Source organism: Rhinatrema bivittatum, chromosome 1, assembly GCF_901001135.1.
Source record: "Rhinatrema bivittatum chromosome 1, aRhiBiv1.1, whole genome shotgun sequence".
Lineage (NCBI taxonomy): Eukaryota > Metazoa > Chordata > Amphibia > Gymnophiona > Rhinatrematidae > Rhinatrema > Rhinatrema bivittatum.
In genome coordinates, this window is record NC_042615.1 from 388,393,235 (window position 1) to 388,410,337 (window position 17,103).

At 44.5% G+C, this 17,103-nt stretch overlaps 1 protein-coding gene across 4 annotated transcripts in view; it reads right to left on the minus strand.

The window, feature by feature from the left end:
* Positions 1 to 17,103, minus strand: part of SARAF (store-operated calcium entry associated regulatory factor) — a 154,185-nt gene that overhangs the window by 122,348 nt on the left and 14,734 nt on the right. Inside the window, exon 1 of one of the 4 annotated variants that reach the window (XM_029601637.1) lies at positions 78 to 267. The exons of the other annotated variants lie outside the window; for them this stretch is intronic. Coding sequence (XP_029457497.1) covers positions 78 to 252 — 175 coding nt within the window. The 5' untranslated portion in view covers positions 253 to 267. Of the gene's footprint in view, positions 1 to 77; positions 268 to 17,103 lie in introns of those variants that run through there. 4 annotated transcript variants of the gene reach the window in all.

The following is a 17,103-nucleotide window of genomic DNA, read 5'->3' on the forward strand; positions in this document are numbered from 1 at the left end:
CAATGCAAAAAGTTTAAAAACTCCAGCCCGAGGGCTCTGCACTTTGAGAAGCAAGCTGAATGCCAATTGTCACTGACCTGCGTCTCCAGAGAAACAACGACTTCCTCTTTTCCTTGTTCCTCTTATCTGTATTGTCTTTGTATTGCTATCAATAAATTTGCCTTTTAGATCATAAAGCTGTCTGAAGGTGCTTTCCGAATACCCGCCGAAAACATATTGGTGCCGTGACTCGGATTGACCTAATGCGGGCATCGCGGACCAGCACACCTTCAGGAATACCTCATTGCCAGCATCGAAGGAAGTGAGGGTGCCGTCGATCGGGAGTGGGGACCCACCCTGAAGCATCCAGAATCTACTTTGAGATTTTTGAGACCTGAGGCACTTCAGAAACCACGAAGAAAGCATTTGAGGAAGTAAGTTTTACTCTCAAAAAAAACCAAAACTGTTCAGAAACTTTTATTCTTTCCTAGACCACAGTCCAGCGCGCACTGCTATCTGGCAGATCTTGTACAGTACCAATCAGTTAGCCCAAGCTGAATACTGCGACACATACCACCTGGGGCTCCGGGCTTTTGCCGGGATACGTGCCGGGACGGAGTAGAAACTAGTCAGGTGGACCCCGAAGCGGGAAGACGTACCGCAAGAAATAAGAAGCCTTCAGATCAAGCATTCCACGGAACACATACTTGGAGCTGTCTGGAAAGGTAAGTAAACTCAAACTTGTCTTATACGAGTGAGTCATAGGTTTTTTCCGTTCGTGCGCCAATAAGTTCGAAAACAGGTGACGGATTTGATGCCGCATCTGGCCCTATCCCGGTTGTTTCGGCGACGCCGCCCCAGGAGCTTGTAGATTCCGGTAACCCGGGCAAACGGAAAGGAGTAGATAGGTCTTCAGTACCATTGTCTGCAGGCTGTCTCTCCCTGCCCCGCTGTGAATACCTTCGCGTTTGAAGAAGTACAGCACACCGGAAGCGTGGATTTCGTGATACGGTGAAAACTACAATTAAGGTAAGGTTGAACCACTCTTTCTCATAAGAGAGTGGCTACACGAAAATCATTTTTAAAATTATTATGTCGAAGTTTTGGTCTGCAATATTAAGAGGTCCCAAGATAGCAGTAGAGGTCTGTCCGTCATGTCCCCTTAATAAAGTTATCGCTCTACATGAGCTTAATGAGAAGTTGATTCGCAAATGCCACTCTAAGTGGGTTGCGTGGGCAAAGAGGGATGATTCCCTAGAATGGCCAGTAGGGGGCTCCTTTGACCCGTCCACGCTCATACAGCTGATGGCTTTCTTTAAGGACAGGTATAGCAAGCCAAGGGCAAAAGACAATAAGAAGCTAGCGGAACATTTACAGGTGTCCAGATGGTTCGCTATGACACGAGTATATTTAGAAGCTATTAATTGGGACAGAGAAGTGTCACCACCCCCATATAATTCACTATATGCTCGTGACTGTTTAGTGCCTGAAGAAACAGTGACTGCAGTGGGTAATTTACATTCAGATCCTGCTGCACTTTCAGAAAGGGAAGGAGAACCCCGAGTAAGCCCCATATTTCACACAAGCACGCCTCGACTCAGTACAGTTGAGATTGTAGATGACCTTTTTGAAGATGTTGTTCCTGCTTTCGAGGAATACAGCACATGGCTAGTAGACCCAGTAGAAGGCCCAGTAATTGCAGAAAATCCAGTAGAAAGCCCAGTAATTGTAGATATGCACAATTCAGCAGACACTGGAATGCCAGTAGCTTCTGCACCGAGTACTATTCTTGTGCCAGATGATTCATCACCCCCTCGTCCACTACCTCCTCCCACACCTCTTCCTTCGCCTCCTCCTTCACCTCCCCCTACACCGCCTCCTCCAGTATTATCACCACCTTCTGAGATTCCTGAACTGCCACCAGTTCCTGAACCTTTTGACCTGTCACCCACTCCCTGCCTCCGATCCATGCCTATTTTGATTGCAAATAGCGATGAGAATACGGAAAGTAGTGAGGAAACTGAACTAGTCACTGTAACTTCAGCTGTCGCTGGTCCCCCAGCAGCCAAAATTGCCAAATTAGATCGTTCATGTTTTTATGTCACTATTTGGGTTGATTCATTTCATGGATGGACACTTGCCTTAAGCCCACAAATGAGAGTCTGTCCTCTAGAAGGATCCCTGACTGCAATTGCACTGAACACTGTTCGGAGCGCTGGAAGCCGTAACCATGCCTCCAAATGCATGACCAGATGCATGACTTTGGGCCAGGTAGCGTCACTACTGATATCGCAGTGGCATAATAAACAGAAAGCAGTGTCAGCGTGAAATAAACTGATCTGGTAAGACAATATAATGGTCTATTTCAAACCAGATTACACCAAGTAATGGGGCAAGCAGAACACACCTGGAAGGAGTGCCTTTCATGGGCCCTTGTATTCCGTTACAGGAAACCTGAGTTTTTAGAGAGCATGTCCCCAGATAAAGTGAGTTCACACCTATCAGAGAAGGTATCAGCGTATGTAGGACCTTACATTGCCACTCTAGTGAAGCTTGGACAGGACACAGTGTGAACTCAATATGAAATACAGTTTTGAATAGAACCACATTTAGGAAAACCTCCTTATTCTGAACCTTATTTTATAGCTATTGCTTGCATTACTGCAGTATTCATTTTCAGGACAAAGAAGCTAGATAAGGAATTTGCTTACCTAGGATATTGTGTACATAAGACTAGTAAATCCTTGCCAGCCTTTCCCGATGTCTGTCATGTAAACCGAAGTGATACTCGTATCTATACAGGAACCTCCGGTATATAAAATCCGAAAAATAAATAGATATGTCTCTACAGACTTTGCCTGACTAATTACGTGGCTCCCTGCCTTCTGTAGTAGGGACAGCAGCCATGCACTGGGATCAGATGCATGTGGTCAATTTTTATCAGATTGAAGAACTTTTGTAATGCCATCACAGACGTTTACGCCCTAAAAGTAATGGGCTTGTGGACAGATATGACGGGTTGCTAGGCTTTCCCATGTTAATGTATTTACCTGGTCTTATTGTTCAAGCTATTAAGATTTAGTTGTATTATCATTTGCAGGTATATTTTTAGTATAAGGATTTTTAGTATAAGTAAGTTAATTTTTAAATGGTACCGTATAGTTTTAAGTTTTAAGTGTAAGTTCCTCTTTTCAATGTGAATGCATTTTTATTAAGGTGATCACCAAGCGCATGCGATATCTTCCTCTTACAACATGTTATTTCCTTTCTGCTCTAAACTGTACGTTTGTGGTAAAAGAGGGATCAAGGGGGGGAGCGAGACACATCTCCCACCAATTTAAATCCCCTTTGCTCTCAACTTTACATACTGATCCTTTATTACGTTACTGACTTCACATTCCTTTAATACTGAACTGGAGTACTGACAAGAACATATACTAGTGTTAAAATTTAGAATCTGAGCTGCTGAATTATGATTCTGAGAGGAGAATTATGAATTTGAAAAGACATTTTAGCTAAAGAGTTAAACTGTATCTTAGAGAAAAAAAAAAAAGGGGAAGTAAGTGTTGCAAGGCATAGCACTGCTTATCTGTTCTGCCAGCACTGGCTGTGCTGCGAACGAAAAAAAAAAAAGGAGAAATAGTTTTACTTAGTTTAAACGTAGCATATTTAAGTTCAAATTATTTGATATTTAATTATTTAATAGTTGAGTTCTAATTATTCTAATTATTTGGTATGACACATTGACTATAAGCTCAGAACATTATTGATTAAATTTATTTAATATTATTGGTTGCAAACCTACATGCACAATATTTGCTAATTTGATATTTCAATTGTATGCTAGTATTTACTTTTCAGGTCTTCAAGGACCTTTAGTTTTATTTTCCTTCTTCTACCTTTTGGACAGAATTTTGAACTTTTATTTTTCATACACATTTTTGATTTTTGATCTACTCTTTTTGATACATTTTTGATACGAACTTTGAGCTCAAATCACATGTTGTCTGTTGTCTGTCCAATGTTAAGAAGACAAGGAATGTATATTTGTAGGATGGATGAGTATGTGTCAGTCTAGTGTGACTTATGTTTGGTGTAATGTCTGAAATATTCGTTGTTTGTGGTTTAGCTTACCGCAGATGACTTTCCTTTCAATGCTTAATTTGATTTTATGCTACTTTACCATATTAGGTATCTGAAACCATTAAAGAAGCACATATCCCCATTAGGCCGTGATGAATGAGAAATTGACACACCTTACTGAAAGCTTGAAAACGACATTTATGGGACTTACTCCATTCTTCCCATCCCTTCTACGGAAGTCTCGCCCTAATCACAGAATTCATCCTCCACTCATCATTGAACTTTATTACTCTTGCTCGCTTATATTTTGCCTTCATGTTGTTGTACTTTACTTTAATGCAGTCCTCATGATTGTGTGAACCTTATTGCCCTGATCAGATTAGATCCATTCCCAATTATTGTCAGCTTTTTACACAAAGACTAACTGTTATGCAGTACACCACACTATACATTTGTCTAATGTCAATTGATAATTGATTGCCATACACACCAAGCCCATATGATGCCATGATTTGGATATCTACATACATCTACATACACCTACACGCTACACATTACATTACCCTAAAAACACTAAAGTTTTGCTGCTATTCCCAGTTCTCTCATATCCATTATATGATTAATTGAGATGAACATTCATCCCTAGGTCCCATAGATAACTGGTTTGATTTACCATCTATTATATGATTTCAATATTGCTTTCCACGTTATATTCATCTCCAGTTATTAAAACCTGCCTTTTTAGTCCAGACTTGTTTGGACATCTGCGAGCCAGTGGCAGACCGGCGCAATGTGCTGCAGCATAGTTTGTCAGTTCAGCCTTCACACCGTTCTTAGGCAGCTCATGTGAATAGGCTGCGCAGACAAGCATGTCCTCTTCAATCCGAGTATATTTAGTAAGTCTGAAAGGTTTAATGTAGTCCCAAATGTTTATATAGTAATTCTTGGTTAAGACAGAATTATGACACTCATTTGATTTCCCAATTCTTAAACACCACATAGTTAGCATTTGTAGATACCACTGCCTTAGTTACAGACATTCATTCCAAAGGGGTAATGGATGTTTTCTTTAAAATCCTATTCCTAATTTAGTTTGAAGCATGTGTTTTATATTCTCATAACGTTCAAACGCATGATGGCCTATGACATAAGCAATAGCGCTTCCAAAGCGTGGTTTTGCTTCTATTAATTAATTCTAACTATTGCTTCTGCTATGCCAAAAATGCTAGGACTTCACATTATGGTAAATTCTACATCTGAAGCACACTCTCAAGCTGCTGCAGTTCGACAACACCTAATGATGAGCATGATTGAATCTCCTTCTGAGTCTGATGTGTAAGGTTTCTTAAGGATAAGGTTGTATTTTCACAGAATTAGGTTTAATTGATGGGAAACACAGTTTAAAGTGGCTAACATTTCTAAGTGAGTTTGCAATGGCTAATTGTGAGAATGAATGAAGTTTGTTATTTTAATGGCCTGAGATATCATCTATGAAGACGACAGAAAGCCTTTTATTTGCCAGCAGCAATGTTACCTCCTCAGGCTGTTATGCTTAACGACGACGGGTAAGCACCAGGTAGCCAATCGTTAGGATTGCGTACCGTGGGCAACCTAAGACAGTGGCATTAACCCTGAGTAGAATGATGGATTATTGCTTCAACCATTTTAACCGTTCATTGACAATCAATAATCAATCATTGAGAAGATCAATTGGAAATATAGGTTACTCATATGCTGCTAATAGGAACACACTACAGAATCTTGGATCAACTGGAAAAGGCCAGAACGAAACCTGAAGAGTGAATGTGAGATTGAATGATTGAATGACAATAAAGCAAAGTACAGAATGTGTGAATTATTGAGAAATATGCAAGAAGAATGTTTTAACAATATAAAGAATATGAAAGCCATTTTTAACAGTCCAAAAGGTGGGTCATACTAAATTGATGCTATGACCATTTCTATCCAGGAAATACAATCTCAGCCTTTCATTGGTGAATCGTTCCCAAACGATTCAAGGGGGGAAATGTATATAGGCCTTAAGCCTGAGCTGTGTATTTCCTGACTTTGCTGGCAACATATTTCGCAACCATGTGCTTTGGCAAGCTCAGTACCGGAAGAAGCCAACACCCCAGAGACGATACCTGATTGGACTATAAAGTAACGTTCATGATTGGATATTAGAAGAAGATAATACACCCAGGATGCGCATCAATGTATTTCTATTGGACAATGCAAAAAGTTTAAAAACTCCAGCCCGAGGGCTCTGCACTTTGAGAAGCAAGCTGAATGCCAATTGTCACTGACCTGCGTCTCCAGAGAAACAACGACTTCCTCTTTTCCTTGTTCCTCTTATCTGTATTGTCTTTGTATTGCTATCAATAAATTTGCCTTTTAGATCATAAAGCTGTCTGAAGGTGCTTTCCGAATACCCGCCGAAAACATAGCTCACTTGAAATCATCGTAGATTGAATGAATTTAATAACAGAAAGTCTTCTTTTTCTGAACCTAAACAAGTAAAATATGATCAATTTATAGGAGATGAAAAGGTTTATCAACGTGGACCTACCGTGTTTCTCCGATAATAAGACAGGTCTTATATTCTTTTTTAGCTCCGAAAAAATGGCTAGGGCTTATTTTCAGGGGATGTCTTATTTTTTTTCAATGATTGGTGAATGAGGACAAGACTAAGCCCACCTCCTCTTTCATTCATCACTCAGATTCAATTTTTGGCCGAATCTTTTGGTTTGGCCTTCGTTATTGGCCCACCGTGGGAGGTTTCGTTTTCCCGCGGTTTGGCGCGATTTTATTTCGTCTACCCCCACCCCCCGAATCGAAGCCCGAAACCCGGGGAGTGTAAAAAAATAACCCCCCCCAACCCTCCAAATGTAATTTATTGCAACCCCCACATCCCCAAGACTTGTCGAAAGTCCCTGGTGGTCCAGCGGGGGTCCCGGGAGTGATCTGCTCTCGGGCCGTCAGCTGCCAGCAATCAAAATGGCGCCGATGGCCCTTTGCCCTTTCCATGTGACAGGCTATCGGTGCCATTGGCCAGCCTTTGTCACATGGAACAGTCCAGACAAGCGGGTTTTATTCATCTCTCTTAGCAGATGGAGATAGAGAACAAAACTTTGGGCACTGCCACATATACGAGAGTGCCACCTGCAGTCCCTCAGTATTAATCGATACCCAAGCCAAGATAAGAAAAATAAAGAACGAACGAGGCTCCCAACATGGATACCCCTGACCAACTAGATAACCATGCAGAAAATGCTAAACCTAGAAACTGAAGCCAAAAACGGCAAATCTGCTTTGCAAATAAATACAGCAGTAGACCAAGCAGTCTTTCGGCAAAGATCCTCGGTGGGCCTCTGGACTGATCTGTGGTATTACAGGAACGAAAATTAGCAGGTAAGAACCAATTTTCCTTTCCTGAACATACCCAGATCAGTCCAGATCAGTCCAGACAAGCGGGATGTACCAAAGCCCTCTTACATTGGCTGCAGAGATCGTATCTTTCAACCGAGACAAAGAAGCCTTAGATGCCTTTTTTGCCCGTTTTTGCTCCCCCGAACAGGAGGAACAAATGATCAGAAAGACGAAAAGCATTAGTGACTTTCAACATAATACCAGCCCTGTCACATCCAAAAGTTGAAATTCTCGTCCCATCGAGGAATCCAGAGCCCAATCCGGAAACCCGGGCAACTCCACTGATTGGTTTACATGAAAAACAGACACCACCTTAGGAAGAAACGAAGGTACCACAAGCAAGGACACTGTATCGGACGATATCCGGAGAAACAGATCGTGGCACAAAAGCGCCTGCAATTCTGAAATTCTTCTAGCCGAACAAAGAGCTATCAAAAAGACCGTCTTCAGAGTCAGGACCTTCAAAGATACCCGATTCAGAGGCTCAAACGGCTCCTCGCAAAGGACCCGTAGCACAAGATTATGATTCCATTCCGGACAAATGTGATTCAGAGGAGATGTTTGACTCCTCGTAGAAAACGCACCATATCCGGATGGGATGCCTAGGCCTTCCTCAGGAAAACTAACTGAAGTTTACATCTCCTAAGGGATTGTTTTGCACTAATTTACCTTAGAAGCACATTATATATTACAAGGGAAGTGTTAAGGTTGTGTGTTTTGTTTGATTAGGTAACATTCTTTGTTAATCAGAACAGCAGTGAGTCACCCAGGAAAACTAACTGAAGTGTAAATCTCTAAAGGAACTGTTTTGTACAAATTTACCTTAGAAGCACATTATAAATTAGAAGGGAAGAGCTCAGTAACCCACATTCCAGTGGGAACACTGAGAGGAGAGGATCACCTTGCTGGTTAAAAATATTGGGGCAAAGTTAACTATTTGGGAATATTATTTAGTGTGTTTGTGCCTTTAATAGTCAGAAAGGCAGTGAATAAACAAGTTAGACTGTTTGTATTTTTAAATAGTCAGTCAATAAGGTAGCTAGTAAGCAGTAGGTAGTGTGTTTATTTTAAAAGTCTGCAGAACTGAGTGTTCTGCAGACTTTTAAAGAACTGAGTGTTTGTATTTAATCCAAACTGAGTGTTTGTATTGAAAAAAAAAAAACCCCACCAAACCCCCCCCCCCCCCAAAAAAAAAAAAGTAGCCAGAAGCTAGAAATAAGCTAGGAGTAGTGTATACCTAAGTAAAAAAGTTGACTAGTTCAGCTCAGTTACTCACCTTGGAAAGGTGTTGAGGTGGTGTGATTGGGTTTGAATAGGGACCAACATTTGTTAAGAGAGCAGTGAGTCACTCTGGCTGACTAACTGAAGTCAGACTGTTTGCATTCTCTGAAATGCTCCCTGTTCCACGCGCAGGTCACCAGAGGCAGGCAGAGCTCCGGAGTCTCAATGTGTGGATGAGACGATGGTGCAAGGAAGAGGGATTAAGTTTTGTTAGGAACTGGGGAACCTTTTGGGGAAGGGGGAGTCTCTTCCGAAGGGATGGGCTCCACCTTAACCAGGGTGGAACCAGACTGCTGGCACTAACCTTTAAAAAAGGAGATAGAGCAGCTTTTAAACTAGAACAAAGGGGAAAGCCGACGGTCACTCAGCAGCGCATGGTTCAGAGAGAGGTATCTTCAAAGGATACTAATGATGCATTAGAATTAGGGCATCCCGACAGTGAGGTTCCAATAATTAGAAAAGCAGTCCAAGTGCCTGTAACTAAAAACTCACCTGAGCTAAAAAATTCTAACTTATCCCTATCAATTAAAAAGCAGAATGAAAATACAAACAAAAAACAAACTTTGAAATGTCTGTATGCTAATGCCAAAAGTCTAAGAAGTAAGATGGGAGAATTAGAATGTATAGCAGTGAATGATGACATAGACTTAATTGGCATCTCAGAGTCATGGTGGAAAGAGGATAACCAATGGGACAGTGCTATACCGGGGTACAAATTATATCGAAATGACAGAGAGGAGCACCCGGGAGGAGGTGTGGCGCTTTATGTCCGGGATGGCATAGAGTCCAACAGGATAAACATCCTGCATGAGACTAAATACAAAATTGAATCTTTATGGGTAGAAATCCCTTGTGTGTCAGGGAAGACTATGGTGATAGGGGTATACTACCGTCCACCTGGTCAAGATGATGAGACGGACAATGAAATGGTAAGAGAAATTAGGGAAGCTAACCAAATTGGTAGTGCAGTAATAATGGGAGACTTCAATTACCCCGATATTGACTGGGTAAATGTATCATCGGGACATGCTAGAGAGATAACGTTCCTGGATGGAATAAATGATAGCTTTATGGAGCAATTGGTTCAGGAACCAACGAGAGAGGGAGCAATTTTAGATCTAATTCTCAGTGGAGCACAGGACTTGGTGAGAGAGGTAACGGTGGTGGAGCTGCTTGGCAATAGTGATCAATATATGATCAAATTTGATTTAATGACTGGAAGAGGAACAGTGTGCAAATCCAAGGATCTCGTGCTAAACTTTCAAAAGGGAAACTTTGATAAAATGAGAAAAATTGTTGGGAAAAAAACTGAAAGGAACAGCTACAAAAGTAAAAAATGTCCAAGAGGCATGGTCATTGTTAAAAAATACCATTCTAGAAGCACAGTCTAGATGTATTCCACACATTAAGAAAGGTGGAAAGAAGGCAAAACGATTACTGGCATGGTTTTAAGGGGAGGGGAAAGAAGCTATTTTAGCCAAAAGATCTTCAATCAAAAATTGGAAGAAGGAACCAACAGAGGAAAATAGGATAAAGCATAAACGTTTGCAAGTTAAATGTAAGACATTGATAAGACAGGCTAAGAGAGAATTTGAAAAGAAGTTGGCTGTAGAGGCAAAAACTCACAGTAAAAACTTTTTAAAATATATCCGAAGCAGAAAGCTTGTGAGGGAGTCAGTTGGACCGTTAGATGATCAAGGGGGTTAAAGGGGCACTTAGAGAAGATAAGGCCATCGCGGAAAGATTAAATGTTTTTTTTTGCTTCGGTGTTTACTGAAGAGGATGTTGGGGAGGTACATGTAGTGGAGAAGGTTTTCATGGGTAATGATTCAGATGGACTGAATCAAATCACAGTGAACCTAGAAGATGTAGTAGGCCTGATTGACAAACTGAAGAGTAGTAAATCACCTGGACCAGATGGTATACACCCCAGAGTTCTGAAGGAACTAAAAACTGAAATTTCAGACCTATTAGTAAAAATTTGTAACCTATCATTAAAATCATCCATTGTACCTGAAGACTGGAGGATAGCAAATGTAACCCCAATATTTAAAAAGGGCTCCAGGGGCGATCCGGGAAACTACAGACCAATTAGCCTGACTTCAGTGCCAGGGAAAATAGTGGAAAGTGTTCTAAACATCAAAATCACAGAACATATAGAAAGACATGGTTTAATGGAACAAAGTCAGCATGGCTTTACCCAAGGCAAGTCTTGCCTCACAAATCTGCTTCACTTTATTTATTTATTTAACACTTTTTTATACCGACCTTCATAGTAATAACCATATCGGATCGGTTTACATAGAACAAGGGTATAACTGAAGCAATAAATAAAATAGTAATTAACAAGAGAGGAGAATAAGGCAAAGTTACATTTAACAAGGAGTAAAAACTTGGGAAGCTTAAAGCTGGAAGAAAGAAAGGCAGAAGGAATTATAACATAATACAATAGGAATTTAGGTTTTGAAGGAGTTAATAAACATGTGGATAAAGGTGAACCTGTAGATATAGTATACTTGGATTTTCAGAAGGCGTTTGACAAAGTTCCTCATGAGAGGCTTCTATGAAAAGTAAAAAGTCATGGGATAGGTGGCGATGTCCTTTCGTGGATTGCAAACTGGCTAAAAGACAGGAAACAGAGAGTAGGATTAAATGGACAATTTTCTCAGTGGAAGGGAATGGACAGTGGAGTGCCTCAGGGATCTGTATTGGGACCCTTACTTTTCAATATATTTATAAATGATCTGAAAAGAAACACGACGAGTGAGATAATCAAATTTGCAGATGACACAAAATTGTTCAGAGTAGTTAAATCACAAGCAGACTGTGATAAATTGCAGGAAGACCTTGTGAGACTGGAAAATTGGGCATCCAAATGGCAGATGAAATTTAATGTGGATAAGTGCAAGGTGATACATATAGGGAAAAATAACCCATGCTATAATTACACAATGTTGGGTTCCATATTAGGTGCTACAACCCAAGAAAGAGATCTAGGCGTCATAGTGGATAACACATTGAAATCGTCGATTCAGTGTGCTGCGGCAGTCAAAAAAGCAAACAATGTTGGGAATTATTAGAAAGGGAATGGTGAATAAAACGGAAAATGTCATAATGCCTCTGTATCGCTCCATGTTGAGACTGCACCTTGAATACTGTGTACAATTCTGGTCGCCACATCTCAAAAAAGATATAATTGCGATGGAGAAGGTACATAGAAGGGCTACCAAAATCTTAAGGGGAATGGAACAGCTCCCCTATGAGGAAAGACTAAAGTGGTTAAGACTTTTCAGCCTGGAGAAGAGATGGCTGAGGGGGGATATGATAGAGATGTTTAAAATTATGAAAGGTCTAGAATGGGTAGACGGTTATTTACTCTTTCGGATAGTAGAAAGACTAGGGGGCACTCCATATTTAAAACTAATCGGAGAAAGTTCTTTTTTACTCAATGCACAATTAAACTCTGGAATTTGTTGCCAGAGAATGTGGTTCGTGCAGTTAGTATAGCTGTGTTTAAAAAAGGATTGGATAAGTTCTTGGAGGAGAAGTCCATTACCTGCTATTAAGTTCATTTAGAGAATAGCCACTGCCATTAGCAATGGTAACATGGAATAGACTTAGTTTTTGGGTACTTGCCAGGTTCTTATGGCCTGGATTGGCCACGGTTGGAAGCAGGATGCTGGGCTTGATGGACCTTGAGGACCCAGTATGGCATTTTCTTATGTTATGTTTCCCCTGGACTCTCCCTCTGAGACGACCCCAAAGTGGAAACCCTGGACCCGAAGGGAACTATGGGCTAATCCTTTGGATAAACCCACCCACAGACACCTGAAAAGGGTCCAATCCCTATTGTCCACACCAGGTATCAAACACCTTCCATACCCTGGAATAAGCTAAAGAGGTTAGCAGGGCGTCTCGCTTGGAGCAGACGTAGTAATACTGGTTCCAAATACCCCCTCACACACAATCGCCTCCTCTCAAAAGCCAGGCCGCGAGACAAAAGCAATCCTCCCAATCGGAAAATATAGGATCTTGAAGCAAGAGATCCAGTAAATGGGTCAGACATAGAGGTCCGTCCACACTGCCAGCAGCACCAGATCCGCGAACTACTGACGGCAAGGCCATTCCAGAGCCACCAGAATCACTGACCCCGCATGGCCCTCTACACGCCTGAGTACCTTTGCTATCAGCAGCCTCGGAGGAAAGACGTACAGAACAACTCCGGTCAGCCACGGACATATGAGGGCATCGGGCCCCACTGCCCCGGACTGCCTCCGGCAGCTGAAGAACCTTTGCGTCTTGGTACTGAGACTCATTGCCATGAGATCGAACTGCGGGGTTCCCTACTGTTCGCAGAGAAGCTCCCAGGCCCTTTGGGAGAATTCCCACTCTCCAGGATCCAACTGCTGCCAGCTGAGGTAATCCGCCTGGACGTTGTCGACTCCTGCGACATGGGAGGCGGCGATTCCTTCGAGATGAACCTTTGCCCACTCAAACAGCAGCTGAGCCTCCTGCGCTACCGTGGGACTCTTGGTTCCCCCCTGGCGGTTGATGTAAACCACCGTGATCGAATTGTCCAAAAAAACTCGCACCATCGAATCGCGGACCAAGGGTAGAAACTGCTCCAGAGCTCGGCGCACCGCTCTAATCTCCAGGCGATTGATGGACCATTTCTGTTCCGACATCGACCAAAGGCCCTGAGCAGACCTGCCCAAACAAACTGTCCCCCAGCCTCGAAGACTTGCATCCGTGGTGACCACCACCCACTCCGGGACCTCGAGAGGCATCCCCTTCTCCAGATTGTTCCGCGTCATCCACCAGGCCAGATTGGCCCTCGCCGACTCCATCAGAGCCAGGGGCAGGAAATATTGTTGCGACAGAGGATTCCAACAGGACAACAAGGCTCTCTGCAGAAGCCGCAAATGGACAAACGCCCAGGGCACCAGTACCAATGTGGACACCACAGAGTCCAGGACCTGTAAGTAATCCCAGACCTTCGGCACCTAAAGACGAAGCAGATGCGCTATCTACCCGAATTTTGTTCACCCTGTCATCTATAAGAAACACTCTGCTTCGCTGGGTGTCGAAACGGGCTCCCAAGTATTCGACGGAAAGGGGGACCAGATGACTCTTCTGCACATTGATAACCAAGCCTACAGATTCCAGGAGCGACCGAACTCGGTCCACGGACCGCACACATTCCTTTAGTGACCGCCGATATCAGCCAATTGTCCAAGTACGGGTGCACCAGCAATCCCTCCTGTCGCAGCACCACCGCCACTACCACCATCCCCTTTCTAAAGGTCCACGGGGCGGTGGCCAGCCCAAAAGGCAGCGCTTGAAACTGATAGTGCTGTTCCAGAACCATGAATCTGAGAAACTTGTGGTGCTCCTGATGGATGGGGATATGCAGATAAGCCTTGGTGAGATGCCAAAAACTCTCCTCCCCGTACTGCCGCAGTTACAGTGCACAACGTGGTACCTTCAAAATCTGGTTGACTTTCTTCAGGTCTAGGATAGGTCAGAAAGTGCCTTTCTCCTTGGGCACCACGAAATAGATGGAATATCTGCCTTGTCCCTGTTCGGACACTGGCACCGTAACAACCGCCTCTAGACTTAACAACCGCTGAAGCGTTTCCTGGACCGCTGCCCGCTTGCTTCGGGAAAGACAACGCAACTCCAGAAAGACCGACCGCAGTGGGCGAGAAATTCCAAGGCGTAGCCGTTTCTCACCACGCTCAACACCCACCGGTCGGAAGTGATCTTGGTCCACTCCCCGTAGAACCAGGCCAGCCTGCCCCCAATTACCAGAGACGAGGAGTGGACCTGCCGGATCTCATTGTGAGGACTTATTGCCACCCGCACCCTTGGTGGATCTGCCTCTAGATGACATTCCAGCCCCTCAAAAGGACTGTTGCCTATGCGAGGACTATCTTGGGGCAGAGGGCCTCATCTGACAAAAACATCTGGACTCCCGAAAGCGAGGCCGAGAAGAGAAATGTTTCTGGCCAGACTTCGATCCTCTGGCAGCCTATTGCCCTTTGTCTCTCCCAGCAACTTCATCAGACGATCGAGGTCCTCACTAAACAGCAGTTTCCCCTGAAAGGGCAGATTACAGAGCTGCGATTTTGATGACAGATCCACTGACCAGTTGCTTAGCCACAAGTGTCGTCTGGATGCCACCACTGACACCTTAGCACGGGCCTCGCTTCTCACCAGGTCATATAAGGCATCCGTGCCATAGGCAACCCTTGCCTCCAGGCGAGTCGCCTGGACTGGGGAAAGAATCCCGGAGGCAGACTGTTCCTGCAGCTTCGGGATCCAACATAAATAGGCCTGCTGCATCAGACTTGCACATACTGCCGCCCGCAGGCTGAGCCTCAAGACCTCAAAAGCTTGCTTGAGATGCACTTCCAACTTCCGATCCTGAACATCCTTCAGAGTGGAAGCTCCAGCCACCGGAATAGTGGTTTTCTTCGAGACTGCCATAACTGCTGCATCCACCTTCGGGATCTTGAGAACATCCAGATGGTCTCTGCAGAAGCGGATAAAGCTTGGACATCGCTCTGCCAACTCGCAGACCCGAGTCGAGGGAATCCCACTCTCAGATGATCAATTTCTCGATTTTCTTCGGAATTGGGAAAGCGCTGGGGGATCTCCGTAGGCCATCCAGAACCGGATTAACCCCTTCAGCATCTGAATCCTCCAGGGTGAGCTTAATCCCCAGCTCCTCTAACACCTGAGGTATAAGCAGGCAAAGCTCCTCTCTATTGAAAAGCCGGATCACCCGCGGATCATTGCCTTCAGCCTCCGGACCCTCCAAGGTCCCCTATTCAGTTTTAGAGTCCCCTGGGTCCAGAGGGGGACGCCCAATCAGGTCTCCATCCTGATCGGCCTCCGAGGAGACATCCTTCTGCTTAGACTCGTCCGAATCGTCCGAGTCCGATTCCAATCGCTCTAGCCGTCCCTCGGGAGGCAGAGTTTGCGGGCCCGGGGAACCTTCCCCCACTTTGCTGAACCCGTCGGGCCTTCTGTGACACCACACTTACCTGCCTGCCTAGCCAGGAAGGCCTTGTGCATTAAAAAAACGAATTCGGGCAAAAGCTCCCTGGGGCCCGAGACATCCGGACATTTTTCCCCAGGTCGAACCATGGGAGACAGGAGCGGCAGGGACCTCCCCCGGACCCTCGGGGAGAAGCCCCCCTATCCAGCTCCGCTTCTGCGGCCATAGCCACTCCCTCCTGTGATCCCAGTGCCACCGCTGCAGTCCGAAAATGCCTCTGTGGCTTTGCTTGCCTTTCAGACCCCCCTGCCAGCACATTCCATGCAGAGGAGGTGGTCATTCAGGCCAACCGATGGGCTACCACAGGCCCTGCAGGTCTCTCTGAGCTACTTGTCTGTCATAACACGCACCAAGAAATAAAGCAAGGCATCACAAGGGGCGCACCACACGGCAGGTGTCAAACCCTGAAGAGGGCGCACTGCCCCAAGAATTTCCCGCCGGCACTGTGAACAGGCTGCTGCCGCGACTGAAGACAGAGCGGCTAGTTCGGGAGTACAACCAGCCACTGGAGTGATTCTGCCCCAAATGGGACCACCCTCCTTCGTAGGATCCCCCCGATCCGCCCACTTACTGCCCGGCCTGCACCCGACGATCTCGCCGAGGATTTCAGCCTGTTAGGCCGCACAGCCTGCAACATGCTTCTGCCGTTGCAAAAGCAGACAGCTGCGGGTGACTTTTTAAAAAAAATTTACACAACAAAGATTTAAAGGCCCAGACACATAGGAAAGCACAAAAATAAAAGTAAGGGTACTTCCCTGTCCTGGGCAGGCAGAGGGGCTTCGGGCCCACTGAGGGAACCAGACCACTGGCTGTCAGGGGTCCCGGGGTCGCGGGCTGAAGCTGGCCAGGGGCATCCAACCTCCCGTTAGCCCGGCTCAACCCAAGGGATGACCCTTCTGCAGGAGCCTGTCACCCCTGGGAGCAAGTTTCCTTAAAATATCCAGTCAGTCAGTACTGCAGGGTTAGCACCTCTACCATCTGCTGGAGGTAGAGAAATATGAGGGACTGCAGGTGGCACTCTCGTATATGTGGCAGTGCCCAAAGTTTTGTTCTCTACCTCCATCCGCTGGTAGGGATGAATAAAAACCGCTTGTCTGGACTGATATGGGTATGTTCAGTAATGTGATGCTTTAGATTGTTTAAGTAAACGATCTGATTTGATTATTAACGCAGATAATAAAGGAGGTGCATTGGTGGTGATGGATAAACAGAATTATAAAAATGAAGTGCTGTGCCAGTTATTGGATACATCATACTATACGTTACTT